The sequence below is a fragment of the Lepidochelys kempii genome, chromosome 2, assembly GCF_965140265.1.
Source record: "Lepidochelys kempii isolate rLepKem1 chromosome 2, rLepKem1.hap2, whole genome shotgun sequence".
Taxonomy (NCBI): Eukaryota; Metazoa; Chordata; order Testudines; family Cheloniidae; genus Lepidochelys; species Lepidochelys kempii.
In genome coordinates, this window is record NC_133257.1 from 97193901 (window position 1) to 97208600 (window position 14700).

The following is a 14700-nucleotide window of genomic DNA, read 5'->3' on the forward strand; positions in this document are numbered from 1 at the left end:
GTAATGGTCTCAAGTTGCAGTGGGGGAGGTTTAGATTGGATATTAGGAAAAACTTTTTTACTAGGAGGGTGGTGAAACACTGGAATGCGTTACCTAGGGAGGTGGTAGAATCTCCTTCCTTAGAGGTTTTTAAGGTCAGGCTTGACAAAGCCCTGGCTGGGATGATTTAACTGGGAATTGGTCCTGCTTTGAGCAGGGGGTTGGACTAGATGACCTTCTGGGGTCCCTTCCAACCCTGATATTCTATGATTCTATGTTCCTGGGCCTAAAAAATAAAAATAAAAATAAAAAGGGTGGGAGTGAGGGGGAAGACACACTATGTAAAGGATGACATTTTCTTGAATTTACCTGAAAAGGCAAAGTGAATATGTATAGAAATAAGACTGTCACTCTCAGAGATGGTATTTCATATGGATCACTAGGTATATGCCTTATTGCTAGCACAGAAGAACGTCTGTGTTCATGGGGAAGAATACTTAATAGGGACTGAGATGAGTTTTCTAACTATTTGAGTGTTTTGATGTAGAAGTTTTATTCATTTTTATATTTTAAAAAATTGCCCATTAGGCCAATTTTGATCATCTGTATTCAATTTTAAGTTTAGGATATACTTTTTAGATAATTCTTTTAAAGCCACTATAACAGATTTTAGGGAAAGAAATGGAATATCAATTTTGATGTGTTAATCATATTGTACAGTAACTTTTCTGTGAACACTGGTTTCTTTAAGTAAATGCATACAAGATGCATATTTTTTTAAGTTACCATAAAACATGGCAAAACCACTGGCCAGGCAGCTCTGAGTTTATCAATGGATTTGGACAGCAACTTTTTTTAAAAAATAAATAAATAATAAACCCCCTCAAAACCTAAAACTGGCTCTTTGCTAAAGATCTTGAAAGTGACACTAAATCTAAACATGTGAGGTATCAAAAGGATAGGTTGCCATCTTAATTAAGTCATTTCATATAACTAATCTACCACTGATAATATGGGGCAAATTGTGTCCCCCAGGTGGGTTTTTTTCCCCACCCAGCTACTAGAAATTCCTCAAGAATTCCTCCCTCTCTTAAAGAATTATTTCACAGTTTGGTGGGGGCTTCAACGGAGACCCTAGATTCTTCAGATGATGTCCACTGCTATTCCTCCCCCGACCTCCATCTCTACTCATAGATCCCTTGTTCTGCTGAAAGTCTTCAGCAGAGGCAACTAGCACAGCTCCTTTTCTGCTCCATGTATAGATCCACAGTGCTTAGTGATGGTCACTACAGAAAGGCATCTGCTATACAGATGATCCGACACACACTTAATAGCAGTATTAATTTTTAAAAGTCTAAGAATTGTGCAGTAAAAAAGTTGTGTAAAAAGGAAATAGGCTAATAAGTCAACATATGCAAAAAGTGTAGTGCTGCACAACTCATTACTGCATAATTAACTACAGTGTGTAATTATTAATAAATAACTTAGAGGAGTGACACAGAACTTACAGCAAGTACAAAATACATCTTTTTTTCTTTTCTTTTAGGAGTACAAATAGCCGGTTTAATCTGATTGCTCTGATAGAAATACTGGGCTTCAAAAGGAAAATCTGAAAAAAAGCTTGTGCTTTTAAATGTTAGTGAGAGATTTGTTCTTGCTTTTTTTAATGTGTGCTGCTTCCTTTTTTTCAGAGTATAACGTTTTAATTCATTCCTGGCAAGCATGAATCTTATTCAGCAGTTTCTAGGTTTAGCAATGTAAATACAACTTTACATTCCTTAAGAATGCAAGTGGGAGATAAAACAGAACATTATATAAACATAATATTGTTTCTTTGGGCTCAGATGCAAGGAGAGAGAGCCAACCTTGACAACTTCCAAATGGGAAAAAAAAAATTAACTAAACCTCAAGCTTTGTAACCTAACAACATATGCAGCATTTCTCATTATTCAGTTCTCATGGTCATTAGTACAACTTCAGTCTGATTACCCACATTGTCTTTTCAGCCCTGAAAGGACATCCTTTCTAGATGTTTGGAGTAAAGCTGTGTTGTTTTCTATGGAAGAAAAGTAGGAGGGAATTTTCTGTCATTTCTCTTCTATCTAGAAATCTTTACAATTTCTTCTCCACAAGCAAGTTTGCTTTTATAAGTAGTGTCTTTCTGGAAATTCTCACCTCAAACTTGCCATAGTAGGTCCAGTATCCTGCTTCTGGCGGTGATCTATGCACAATTTCAAGCTGTGTAGAAAAAGAAAAGAACCCACAGTGCATCTAGTCAATTGTGTAATGATCTAGTACTAGTTATGAAGTATTATGATTGTTCTTAACAAAGAGAGCCAATCTTACTTTGCAAGATAGAAACCATTCCCTGCTGCAGAGAGCTTATTTTCTAACAGATACACAGTAGACAAGATGCCCTGGGAACGCTGTTGTCAAGGTTCCTCCCCCACTCTGAACTCTAGGGTACAGATGTGGGGACCTGCATGAAAAACCTCCTAAGCTTCTCTTTACCAGCTTAGGTCAAAACTTCCCCAAGGTACAAAACATTCCACCCTTTGTCCTTGGATTGGCCGCTACCACCACCAAACAAATACTGGTTACTGGGGAAGAGCTGTTTGGACACGTCTTTCCCCCCAAAATACTTCCCAAAACCTTGCACCCCACTTTCTGGACAAGGTTTGGTAAAAAGCCTCACCAGTTTGCCTACAGGTGACTACAGACCCAAACCCTTGGATCTGAGAACAATGAAAAAGCATTCAGTTTTCATACAAGAAGACTTTTAATAGAAATAGAAGTAAATAGAAATCACCTCTGTAAAATCAGGATGGTAGATACCTTACAGGGTAATTAGATTCAAAACATAGAGAACCCCTCTAGGCAAAACCTTAAGTTACAAAAAAGATACACAGACAGAAATAGTTATTCTATTCAGCACAATTCTTTTCTCAGCCATTTAAAGAAATCATAATCTAACACATACCTAGCTAGATTACTTACTAAAAGTTCTAAGACTCCATTCCTGGTCTATCCCCGGCAGAAAAAACATATAGACAGACACACAGACCCTTTGTTTCTCTCCCTCCTCCCAGCTTTTGAAAGTACCTTGTCTCCTCATTGGTCATTTTGGTCAGGTGCCAGTGAGGTTACCTTTAGCTTCTTAACCCTTTACAGGTGAGAGGAGTTTTTCCTCTGGCCAGGAGGGATTTCAAAGGGGTTTACCCTTCCCTTTATATTTATGACAGCTGTGGATTGTTTTATTCTTTATATTCAGTATTATTGTTAGCTCACTATCAAGAAAGGATGGGAGAAATTGCCTGACTCCTCTTCCTGGCTTCAGTGAACTTGAGGGAAAGACTCCCATTGACTTGAGTGGGAATTACATGGCTCAGGGACTTGGTGATTTGCTTTTCTCCTGAGGCATGGACTGTGCATGACTCCTGCATTTGGGGAGGCTGGGGGCAAGCGCTGGAAGCTCCCTAGAAGTAGGGGGGCACCTGTGCCTGGACTGTGGCCCCGTCCCTGCCCTGAGGCCCACCCCCACTTGGCCTCCTCCCCTCCAAGGCCCTGCTCCCTCTTGGAGGAAGGGGTGGAGAGGCTAAAGCGTCAGGTAGGGAGTCTCAGGGGAAGAGGTGGAGCGGGGACGGGAAGAGACAGAGCAAGTGCGGGGCCTCAGAGGAAAAGGCGGAGCAGGGATGAGAAGAGGCAGAGTAGGGCCAGGCAGAGTGGGGACAGGGCCTCAGGGTGGAGTGCAGGTGGGGTCATGGCTCAGATGCCCTTTTAGTGGGCAGTGCTCCAAACGCGGCGGGCTGTCAGACCTCCAAAGGGAGGTGTGCCGCATCCTGTTTGTGGAGACTTAGCCTCCCCTGGCCTCTTATATCCACTGCCCATGCCCTGAGGCATGAGTGAGTCATTTATTTGTTATCCTTAGAATTTTTGTGGTTAAGAGCTGCTTTTAACTCCCCTTAAATAAAACTTTTTAAAGCAAGTGTTAGATCCTCAGCTGGTGTAAATCAGCGTGGTTCTAGTGAAGTCAGTAGAGCAGCACTGATTACTTCAGCTGAGGACCTGACAAAATAATACTTCAGGCAAAGGAAAGGCTATCTCAGCCTGTCTTTCATCTCCTCTCTTTATTTTTGCCTTAATGTATTTTAACATGATGCAGATGAAAGTGGTGATGATGCCAGCATGATAAAACCTGAGTTTAATTTGAGTCAGGATTCTGTTTTTAGTTTACCTTCAGGTTATATGTCACCTCGTAGTCCACCTTTTTTTAAAAGAGTGTAGGCTCCCAACCATTACTGACCTAAATTGTGAACTTCTTCACCGTTAGTGCTTTTAATGGAACCTTGGTAGGTCTTGAATAATCATTTTAATATCTGAACAAAGTTGTGCCCCACTGAACCTGAGGGATGGAAAAGTAATTAACCTTTTCAATAAATGATTAAATGTAAGTCAGAATATTGTTATATTGATGCATTACTGGGATACAGTCAATGGGTTCACTTAGCAAAAATGTCCATAAGTGATGCTTCAGTGGCTGTTTCTGCTCAGCTACAGTTTCTTAAGAAGATAGGAGCTTGAGTCACTACTTCTCTGGAGAGATGGCTGCTGGTGACAGTCAATCAGAGGTTCTCCAAGTTCCCTAAGACTGGTGAGAGTGGCAATCAGCTAGATTTAGGACATGTCTACATGTACAGCACTGCAGTGGTGCAGCTGTACTGATGCAGCTGTGCTGCTGGAGTGCATCTGGTGAAGATACTATATGCCAGTGGTCCCCAACACAGTGCCCGTGGGTGCCATGGCGCCCGCCGGAGCCTTTATATGTGCCCGCCGGAGAACCGCCTACCGAAATGCCCCAAGAAGCATTGCCGTTACTCGGAAGCATTTCGGCGGGGACACTTCTTGCTGCTGCCGCTTCTCCGGCGACCGCATTTCGGTGGCGGGGTGTCCGGCGCCTGCCACAGTCTTCTGGGAATAGCAATATGCTATTCCCACAGAAAGATTGGGGACCACTGCTCTATGCTGATGGGAGAGAGCTATCTAGTTGGCTTAATAAAACCACCTCCGCGAGTGGCAGAAGTTATGTCAGCGGAAGAAGTTCTCCTGCCAACATAGTGCTGTCCACACCGGCGCTTATGTTTGTGTAACTTATGTCGCTCGGGGGTGGGTGGTATTCACACCCTTTAGCGACATAAATTCTGCCAATATAAGCTGTAGTGTAGACATAGCCATAAAAAGATCAGATGATATCTATCAGAGAGATTCTTTTAAGTGTTGTCAAAAAGAATTCTCAATGTGTAAACTTACTAGCAAAGCAGAGAGTTGAAAAACTTCTCAATCATATCCTTGAAATAAAGTGAGGTTATTTTGTAGGAGTATTCTCTCTTACATAGTAGATACTTGCTCAGGGACTTATGTCAATGAATGGATGCCTGTAAAAATGTGTTGGCTGTTTAAAACACTTTCAGAGTTTCATTATTAGTTATCGCTGAGGATATGAACTGACATTCATTCTGATTGTTGCCTAGGCCTCAAGTTATTTCTGGCTCAGTAGCCTTGTAAATGAGTGCAGAAGCACTTAAGAACTTCAAAAAAAAAGTGAAAAGGGAGTATGTCGCTGCAAAATCCACATCGTTCTCATCTATAGCTTGCTATCATCATGTATTATTTTTAGCAGACAAAATATTTTTGCATCTTGTACCTTCCAGAAAATGTATCTAGTGTATGGATTTTAATAGGGGCTAACGTTGTACTGTTGTTTTCCCCTAACATCTCCGTATTTGACTTTATGTATGACCTTGGTATTGATGAAACCACAGAGCTTACATCAACATGAATGAAAGTGGTTCAGTCACTGGCCAAACAAACACTTGCATGTATTATTTAAGTCAACAACCTTCAATGAACATAAAGTAATAATCAAGAAATCAGTAAAACAAGCTGTGAAGTTGCTGTATAGAACAGGGGAGGCAATAGAGCAGTTCCCAATCTTTTCTCTGCTCAATTAATGGTGCTTAATGTCTCTTTCTTATTATGTAAAGAACTTTTAAAGAACAACTGTAGATGATCAGAAAGACAGTTGAGAGGAGTACTATGGAGTGGTGCTTCTTTCTGCAAAGTTTTTTTTAAAAATTGTGTTGGGGAATAAAGTTACTTAAATAATTGGAACAATCAATTTCCTTTGCTATTAGATGAACTATTCTGTGTCCCTCTTCACTAATAGAAGTTCTTGACACCTGATTCTGCCACTCTTACACATACTGAGTAGTATTTTACTCATCCAGAGAAGTACTACACAGTATTAGTGAGGGTTGCAGAAATAATTCTTTGTTTAGCACAAGTGTGCTTTGTATAGCTGCACAGCATAAAGTGATGAGGGAATCTGACTCAGGGATAGTCTGATCAGATTTGACTGTCTGAATGAAAATCAAATGAATTTGAGAAGAAAAGGGCACTATTTAAAAAAAATACACTGCTGTCCCATAGAAAGAACCATGAATATTTCCCTGGTTCAGTGCCAATTGTTTCAGATTTGCATTGGACAACTTATGATGGCCCTTGTAATTATGATACTAAATAGGAGGAGGAAGAGAGTGTCATGTGCTTAAAAAGCATTTTGTGTCACCCTGCTAACCCCTCTGGAATTTCCATAGGGAAAAACTATAATATGCAGTTAGACATAGAGCATGTTAGTGCAGTGTTTTGAGTTTGTCTTCGTTTACCTACAATATAAATACTTAAGGCATTTTCCCTGTGCACTGGGGGCTAGATCCAAAAAAGGGACTTCAAACATCAGTGCTGAATGTTTAGGCACTCTGTCACTAAGTGGAATCCTAAGCCTAGAGTTAGTTGCCCAAGCTCCCTATACAATACATGGAGAGAGTTAAACACTTAAGAACGGGATCCACACAAGCCAACACACTGAGGACATATGCTAAAAGCAGAGACATAAATTCTTACAGGGAACACTAAATATTATATAGGCAAAACTACAGGCAGTTATAATATTTCTCCTACTGTTAAATGTCTGACACTGAAATCTTTCACAATTGCTACCAAAATTAGTTGTGAACTCCCACAGAATTTCAAAAGCTTTGATTCCTAGCCAGTAATATTTATTCATGTTTATTTAACCATATGTCTAATGCTTTTACAAATTTTCGGGCCAAACTCTTCTGGTGCAAATAGAGGAAACTCTACTGAAGAAAATGGAATTGCACCCATTTACTCCAGCTCTGAATGTATTTTCTTAGAACCTGGCCCAGAAAGTATAAAACTTCAAAATATAAAGACATGCTCCATCATGCCTGCTCCTTTCATAAAAATAACCTATGCATTGAGCATCCTCATTCAGCATTTGCATTCTTCAAATCTCTCTTCCCCTTTCTAAACAGTTCCAAAAGAGCAAAGGTAAATGTCAACAAATATTCCTGATGGTTAATATATTCAGGCAATGACAGATCAAGGTGGAATCATTTCTAAGGTCAAGGACCCTCACGTGAAATATCCTTCCACCAGCCATTTCCCTTTTAAATATGAGGACTACTAGTTTCCACTGATCACAGATTTGAAGGTATCACACAAATTGAATTGATTACTCCAGTATCCAGGTTCCAAACCATTTAGAACTTTGTAGGTCAAAATCAGCACCTTAAACTACCCATGAACAAATAGGAAGCCAAAGGAGCATAAGGGCTGGTCCACACTAGAAAATTAGATTGACCCAGCTATGTTGCATAGAGATGTGAAAATCCACACCCCTGAGAGATGATGTTAAGCCAACCTAAGTCCCATGTAGACAGTGCTAGGTTGATGGAAGAATCCTTCCATCCATCTAGCTACTGAATTACTGGGAGGCGGATTTACTACAGTTACAGGAGAATCCTTCTGTATGAAGCATCACTTACTCTGGCTTCTGAAGTCTGCTCCCGTGAATGTATTTAAAGCATCCCGAGGCCTAACCTCATGCAGAGGCCTAATGAGGGTTTCCTTAAAGATAATTGTTTGCCATGTTTTGGGTGAAACCAGACAATCCCTATGCTCTCAAATGAACTCACATAGAAAAATAATAAGACAAAAACACTGTATTACCCGTGGGGTGAACACTTTTCACAAAATGATCACTTCATATCTAACTTCTCAGTCCTCATCCTCAAAGGAAACCTGCACAACACTTTCAAAAGATGAGGCTGGGAGCTTAAATTCATAAGTTTTCTGGACCCTAAAAATCATGGTGTCAATAAAGACACTGGATTTATGGCTTATTACAACAACCTCTAACCCTTGGACCAACCTTTTTTGTCCTCACTGCAGAAATGTTAACTGGTCACTTCACCTTGAATGCTCTCTTACAGTATGGATTAGCTACATGTGCTAAACAATCTGTTCCACCTTGTATTTAGCTTTGACACTGAGTACCTTTCCCAGACTTCAAGAAGACCTCCCTGGAGCTCGAAAGCTTGTCTCTTTCATGAACAGAAATTGGTCCAATACAAGATATTCTCTCATCCACCTTGTCTCTCTTAAGGGTAGTTGGCACTGAGACCTTTGGAATGGAAGTACTGGCAGTCTTCATCAATGGGAGCCCAAAGCCTTTTTGCTGAACTTCACCAATATAGCTCACAAGTTGTAGCGCAAACCTTCTGCAGCATCTACAAAAACTAAGCAAGTGACAGGGTCTGAAATTCAAGCAAAGAAGATGTAATAGTTATTACTGTGAAACTCTGCTTTTTCCCCACAGTGGCAGACAGCTTGAACTAGCTTCCGGTGATTTTTATCTACATAGTAATGCAAATTCCTCACAGTGAGGGAAAATTTGACTCATTTAATTGGAGGCCAGCCAAATTAACCATCTGGAACACTTCTGCTGTGCAGGATCTAGCTGATGCTTTGGATCCTATCCCACATAACCGTGACATAAGACAGGAAAAAATATTTTGTCAGAGTCAGCACAAGGCCGCACAGTCTACTGCTACTGCTCTTGCTGACATCTTTTTTGTTTCATCTGTCTCAGTTTGAGGTCACCTGTAAAGTATCCATGAAGGACAATACTGATTAAGAGTATGTTTAAAGTCCACTGCATTGAAAATATAGAACATATGGTGTGGTATTCTGTAGGTTGAACAGTATTCTCCTTCAGACCCATCTGTCAGAGCACTGATCCCATTAATCTTTAAGGATAGATCATCAAAATGGGAAGTTTCACCCCAAGCCTAAAGTGGAGGAGACAATTGTGCATTTCACCATTACAGGGTGTAAAGAATCTTCGGAGAAAAGACTGACCTCGAAAGAGGTGGGATGGATTGAAAAAGCATATAGGCAGAACCTGAGAAGACTCGCATCCCCGCAAGGCAGCACTGATGAGATTCTCATTACCAAAGGAGCAAGATATAACAGGCAAGTTCTTGCTAAACCAGAAATGTAAACCACTGGAAATCGGGCAGTCATCTGGTGAGCAAACAGAGCAAAAAAGCATCAGAGAGCATAGCACGGTTGCATTTAGTGGTGTGAAGGGGAAAAATACTCTATATCTCTGTGTATTCACTTTAACTTGCATACATGGAGATTTGCCATGTTGTAACATTATTACCAGGAGATTGAACTTGTGGAGGTGATGTTACAGTTTCAGAGAAATAGCAGTTCCACTGCTGACACATCAGTTCAGAAAGTACTGTCTAATGAAGAGGATACATGAAGAAATGACATTACACTAAGGGACACGAAGGGATATGATGGTACGTTGCTTTCCTCACAGGTTAGATAGCATTCCCATTTTCAGAAGCACAGTTGTCACTTTCCAAACCTGAACAGAAGAACCAGCAACCTCTCTTGTCTTGTGATAAGAAACATACTTGGAGACCAATTCTTGAAGAGCCAATAATTTTATCTTTTCCCTTAATGTTTTCTTAAATAAACACAAAGTGACACTGTAATGTAATTAGAGTATTTTAAAGAGAACATTTGATTTATTGCATACCTAGCATTCATTTGAGATATTGATTCCATCTCATTGCCATGGTTTTACTACAGTATATTAATTTAAACTTGATTCCTACACTGAGATCATTATGAATAGCTTCTACAATTGCTTATACAGCAAACTCAACACACTCCTGATAGTGTCTATGTTCAGGGCAATTTACCATTAGATCCACCCGCTGGCAGTTGCACCAGTGCCAAATTCAGAGTTAATATAACCTCCCTACTCCTACTTGATATTCCCCTGCTTATACATCAAAGGATCGTAGTGAATTAACTAAACGAAGGCCACAGGGGTTTAACTAATCCACTTTAAATTCACACCTTTAGTTAATTTGGATCAATTTTCCTGATTGTCCAAGTGGAGATATGCCTGAAAATTGTCAGCTCTTTGGGCCAAGGACTGCCTTTTACTACGTGCATGCTCAGTGTCCAGCACCTTGAGGTCCTGATCTAGGTTGATAATAGAAATAAGTAATCATAATAACAATGGAAATGTTTTGGAATGCTATCAAAATAATTAAATGACAAGTCCATGTCAATATTACTTTTTTATTTTTGCATAATGTGTTTCTCTCTTAACTAGAATAGAAAAAATAACTGATTTGGAGTTTCATTCATAATCCAGTCTAAAGGTTTTTTGAAGTTCAGAAGTTGCATTACTATTCTACGTTTTGTCTGGAAACAGAAATACCAAAATACTGTAACAAAGTTTTTTACTAATACTTATCACCTACATCGTTCTTTTTACCCATAGGTATCAAGGATGTTTATATAAACTTTTAAATACTGGGGAATAAATTTTGGTTATGGTGAAGTTAATGGCAATTTTGCTCTTGACTTCAATGGAGCCAGGATTTCACTTTAGATCTATTTAAAACAGAGATGGAAGTGACCTCCTTGATTCGATGGGTACACTAAACTGCTGAGGAGGTGTTGATCACCCACAGCAGCACCCTCCTCCCTAGCACCGCAGCCCTAATCCTGGTTTATGTGGGAGGGGAGGCCCTGGAGCGTTGAGGGAGTTTGGACAGCTAACCTGACCCACACTCACCCCACAGCAGTGGCTCCTGTCCCTATGCTGTATTTGAATGGATATGTGTACGTGTTTAGCAAAATAGAACTCTCTTGTTTATACTTGTAAATGAGGATACAGGAAGGGTCCAATCCTGCTATATACCAAGGCTCTCTTGAGAGGTAATGAGCATCTTCCACTCTCATTGACTACAATGCTTGGACCCTAACAGGATCTTCTAGTCACGCCAGGGATAAGTGCCTATAGGACTCCATGGATGAGACATTTCTGCACCCCATTTTATTTTCAGTAATATGTCATTCAGTCACGCTTTCAATATCTCGTCCACCTACAGCACTGGGAGAATTTGTCAGGATCCCCAGCAGCACTACAGCTATAACGAAAAAGAAGGAGGTAGACGGAGGTTTGTGTCTGGTGTTCTTGTTGAGGTGTTCAGTAAACCAAGATGTGTATTTTAAAAAATGGGTTCAAAATGACCAAAGTCCATGTTTGAACAATAAGAGGATAGCAGTAGAAATATACTTCCAAACACCTGACCGGGATGGCAGTGGTGATTGTAAAGTGCTCAGGCAGAAAGCTCAACAATAATTTGCAATTTCAGCTATACTCATGCTGACTGGGTATGTGTCACCTCATGAAGGAATGCAGAGAGAAAATTTCCAGATACATTAAATGACTGTTTCTTGGAGCAGCTGGTCCTGGAACCCACCAGGGGACAGGCAATTCTGGATTTAGTCCTAAGTGAAAGGCAGGATCTGGTCCAAGATGTGAATGTAGATGAACCACTCAGTAATAACAACCATAATGTAATTAAATTTAGCATCATCGTATGGGGGAATACCAAAGAAACCCACTGCAATAGCATTTTACTTCAAAAAGGGGAGCTACACACAAATGAGGAAGCTAGTTAAACAGAAAAGGAACAGTCCAAAAGTGAAATGCCTGAAAACTGCATGGAGACTATTTGTAAACACTATACTAGATGCTCAAACTAAATATATACCCCAAATAAAAAACAAAAAAAAAATGAAACCAAGTACCAAAAACATACCACTGTGGCTAAGCAGCAGAGTACAAAGGCTGTTAGTAGCAAAAAGGCATTCTTTAAAATTTGAAAGTCCCAAATCTTGGTGAGAAAAATGGAAAGGAGCATAAACTCTGGCAAGTTAAGTGTAACAGGATAGCAACACAGGCTAAGAAAGTTTCTGTGTCCTTATCTACTTGTTGTTCAAATTCTAACATTTTTTTAAGTACATCAGAAGCAGTAACCCTGCCAAACAGTCAGTTGGGCCGCTGGACAATTGGGGTGCTAAAGGAGCATTCAAGGAAAACAAGGTCATTGCAGGGGAAGCTGAATGAATTCTTTGCATCAGTCTTCATTCCAGAGGGTATTAGAGAGTCCCACAGCTGAGCCACTCTTTTTAGGTGACAAATCTGAATAACTGTCCCAGATTTAAATATTAATAGAGGACAGTTTGGAACAGATTGATAAATTAAATAGCAGTAAGTCACCAGGACTGAACAGTATTCACCCAGAGTTCTGAAGGAACTCAAATATGAAATCGCAGAACTGCTAACTGTGGTTTGTAACCTACTGCTTAAATCAGTCTCTGTTACAGATGACTGGAGGTTAGCGAATGCAACACCAATTTTTATAAAAGGCTCCAAAGGTAATCCTAGCAATTACAGGCCTGTAAGTCTAACTTCAGTACCAGGCAAAATGGTAGAAACTATAGTAAAGATCAGAATGATCAGACACATAGATGAACATGGTATGTTGAGGAAGAGTCAACGTGGTTTTTGTAAAAGGAAATCATGACTCCATATTGGACTTCTTTGTTGGAGTCAACAAGAATGTGGAAAAGGGTGATCCAGTTGATATAGTGTATTGTACTTTCAGAAAGCCTATTGTACCTTCAGAAAGCCATAGGCTCTTAATCAAAGTAAGTAGTCATGGGATAAGAGGGAAGGTCCTCTCCTGGATCAATAACTGGAGAGAGGGGAAAAGGTCAGAATAATCAGTCATTTTTCACAATGCAAAGAGGTAAATAGTGGGGTACCCCCAGAATCTGTACAGGGACCTGTGCTATTCAACATATTCATAAATGATTTGGAAAAGGGAGTGAACGGTGAGATGACAAAAATTTGCAGATGACAGAATATTACTCAAGCTGTTTGGTAGCTTGGGGGGGAGCGGAGAGCAGCAAGCGGTGGGCGGGCAGGCAGGGGCCTCAGAGAAGGGGTGGAGAGGGGGCTGGAAGAGGCGGAGTGAGGGGTGGGGCCTTGGGGGAAGGGGCAGAGTGAGGGCAGGGACTCGGGGTGGAGCAGGGGCCTATGAAGGGACAGGTAATAGAACAGGAAATATCATAGTGCCACAATAGAAATCTGTGGTTTGCCCACACTTTGAATACTGTGTGGAGTTCTGGTCACCTCATTTCAAAAAGATAAATTAGAATTGAAAAGGTATAGAGAAAGGCAAAAAAAAAAATAGAACAGCTTCCATAAGAGGAAAGATTGAAAAGACTGGGACTGTTCATCTTAAGGAAGAGGTGACTAGGGGGAATATGATAGAGGTCTATAAAATCATGAATGGGGTGGAGAAAGAGAATAGGGAAGTGTTATTTACACATTCACATAAACACAAGAACATGGGGTGACCAAATGAAATTAATTGGCAGCAAATTAAAGCAAACAAAAGGAAGCACTTCTTCACAGAACACACAGTCAACCTGTGGTACTCGTTGCCATCGGATGTTGTGAAGGCCAAAAGTATAACTGGGTTAAAAAAATAATTAGATAAGTTCATGGAGAATAGGTCCATCAATGCCTGTTAGCCAAGATGGTCAGGGATGCAATCCCATGCTTTGGGTATCCATAAACTTTCCACTGTCAGAAGCTTGGACTGGACAAGAGAGGATGGATCACTCAAAATTGCCCTGTTCTGTTCATTTCCTCTGAAACATCTGGCACTGGCCAGTGTCAGAAAACAGGATACTGGGCTAGATGGACCAGTTGTCTGACCCTGTAAGGATACTCTTAATATCTTTAAACTGAGGGCTGTTTTATGAGAATTTCTTCCCATGGATCAGCTGAACCGTATAATTTAGGACTCTAATGTTAATGAGCTTACATAAGAAAGCGAGAATAATAGAGTTCCTTCATTTTGCTTGCAGATTTTCAGGCGATGCTGGTTGGTTTTCAAGAAGGCTTCTAGTAAAGGACCCAGAAGGCTAGAAAAATTTCCAGATGAAAAAGCGGCATATTTCAGAAATTTTCATAAGGTAGGTCATGCCCTCCCACAAGTGTACATCTGCTTGGGCATAAGGTGCTTCTGATATGTAAACTCTGGATAAAGATAGCATGACCAAGCTGAAGGGTGTGATCCTGAGATCACTGAAGTTAATGGTAAAATTCCTATTGATGTCAGTGTTGAAGAATCAGGACTTTGTTTCTGTCCAGATAAGCAAACGAAGTTTATTCTCTTTGATATAAGTATCTGATCCCTACATTAATGTTTGCCTTGAAAATATGAGACTGAATTTACTAAAATTTTGTACAAGGGTGTTTATGTCAAATATTCAACAATTATAAATTAAACATCAAACCAGTTTCAGAAGATGCTAAATGTACTGGTTGTAAGTTCTAGTGAGATCAATACTGCTGGAATATTAAACATAATTTTCATAGAAATCATAATTTTTCATAGA

The 14700-nt window shown here is 40.1% G+C and overlaps 1 protein-coding gene across 5 annotated transcripts in view; it reads left to right on the forward strand.

Annotated features, from left to right (window-relative positions):
* The window catches only part of DOK6 (docking protein 6), a 431293-nt gene that overhangs the window by 178128 nt on the left and 238465 nt on the right, over window positions 1-14700 (forward strand). For 4 of the 5 annotated variants that reach the window (XM_073331715.1, XM_073331716.1, XM_073331712.1 and 1 more), the window contains exon 2: window positions 14167-14274. The exons of the other annotated variant lie outside the window; for it this stretch is intronic. In XM_073331715.1, the coding sequence (XP_073187816.1) occupies window positions 14167-14274 (108 nt within the window). The remainder of the gene's footprint in view (window positions 1-14166; window positions 14275-14700) is intronic. 5 annotated transcript variants of the gene reach the window in all.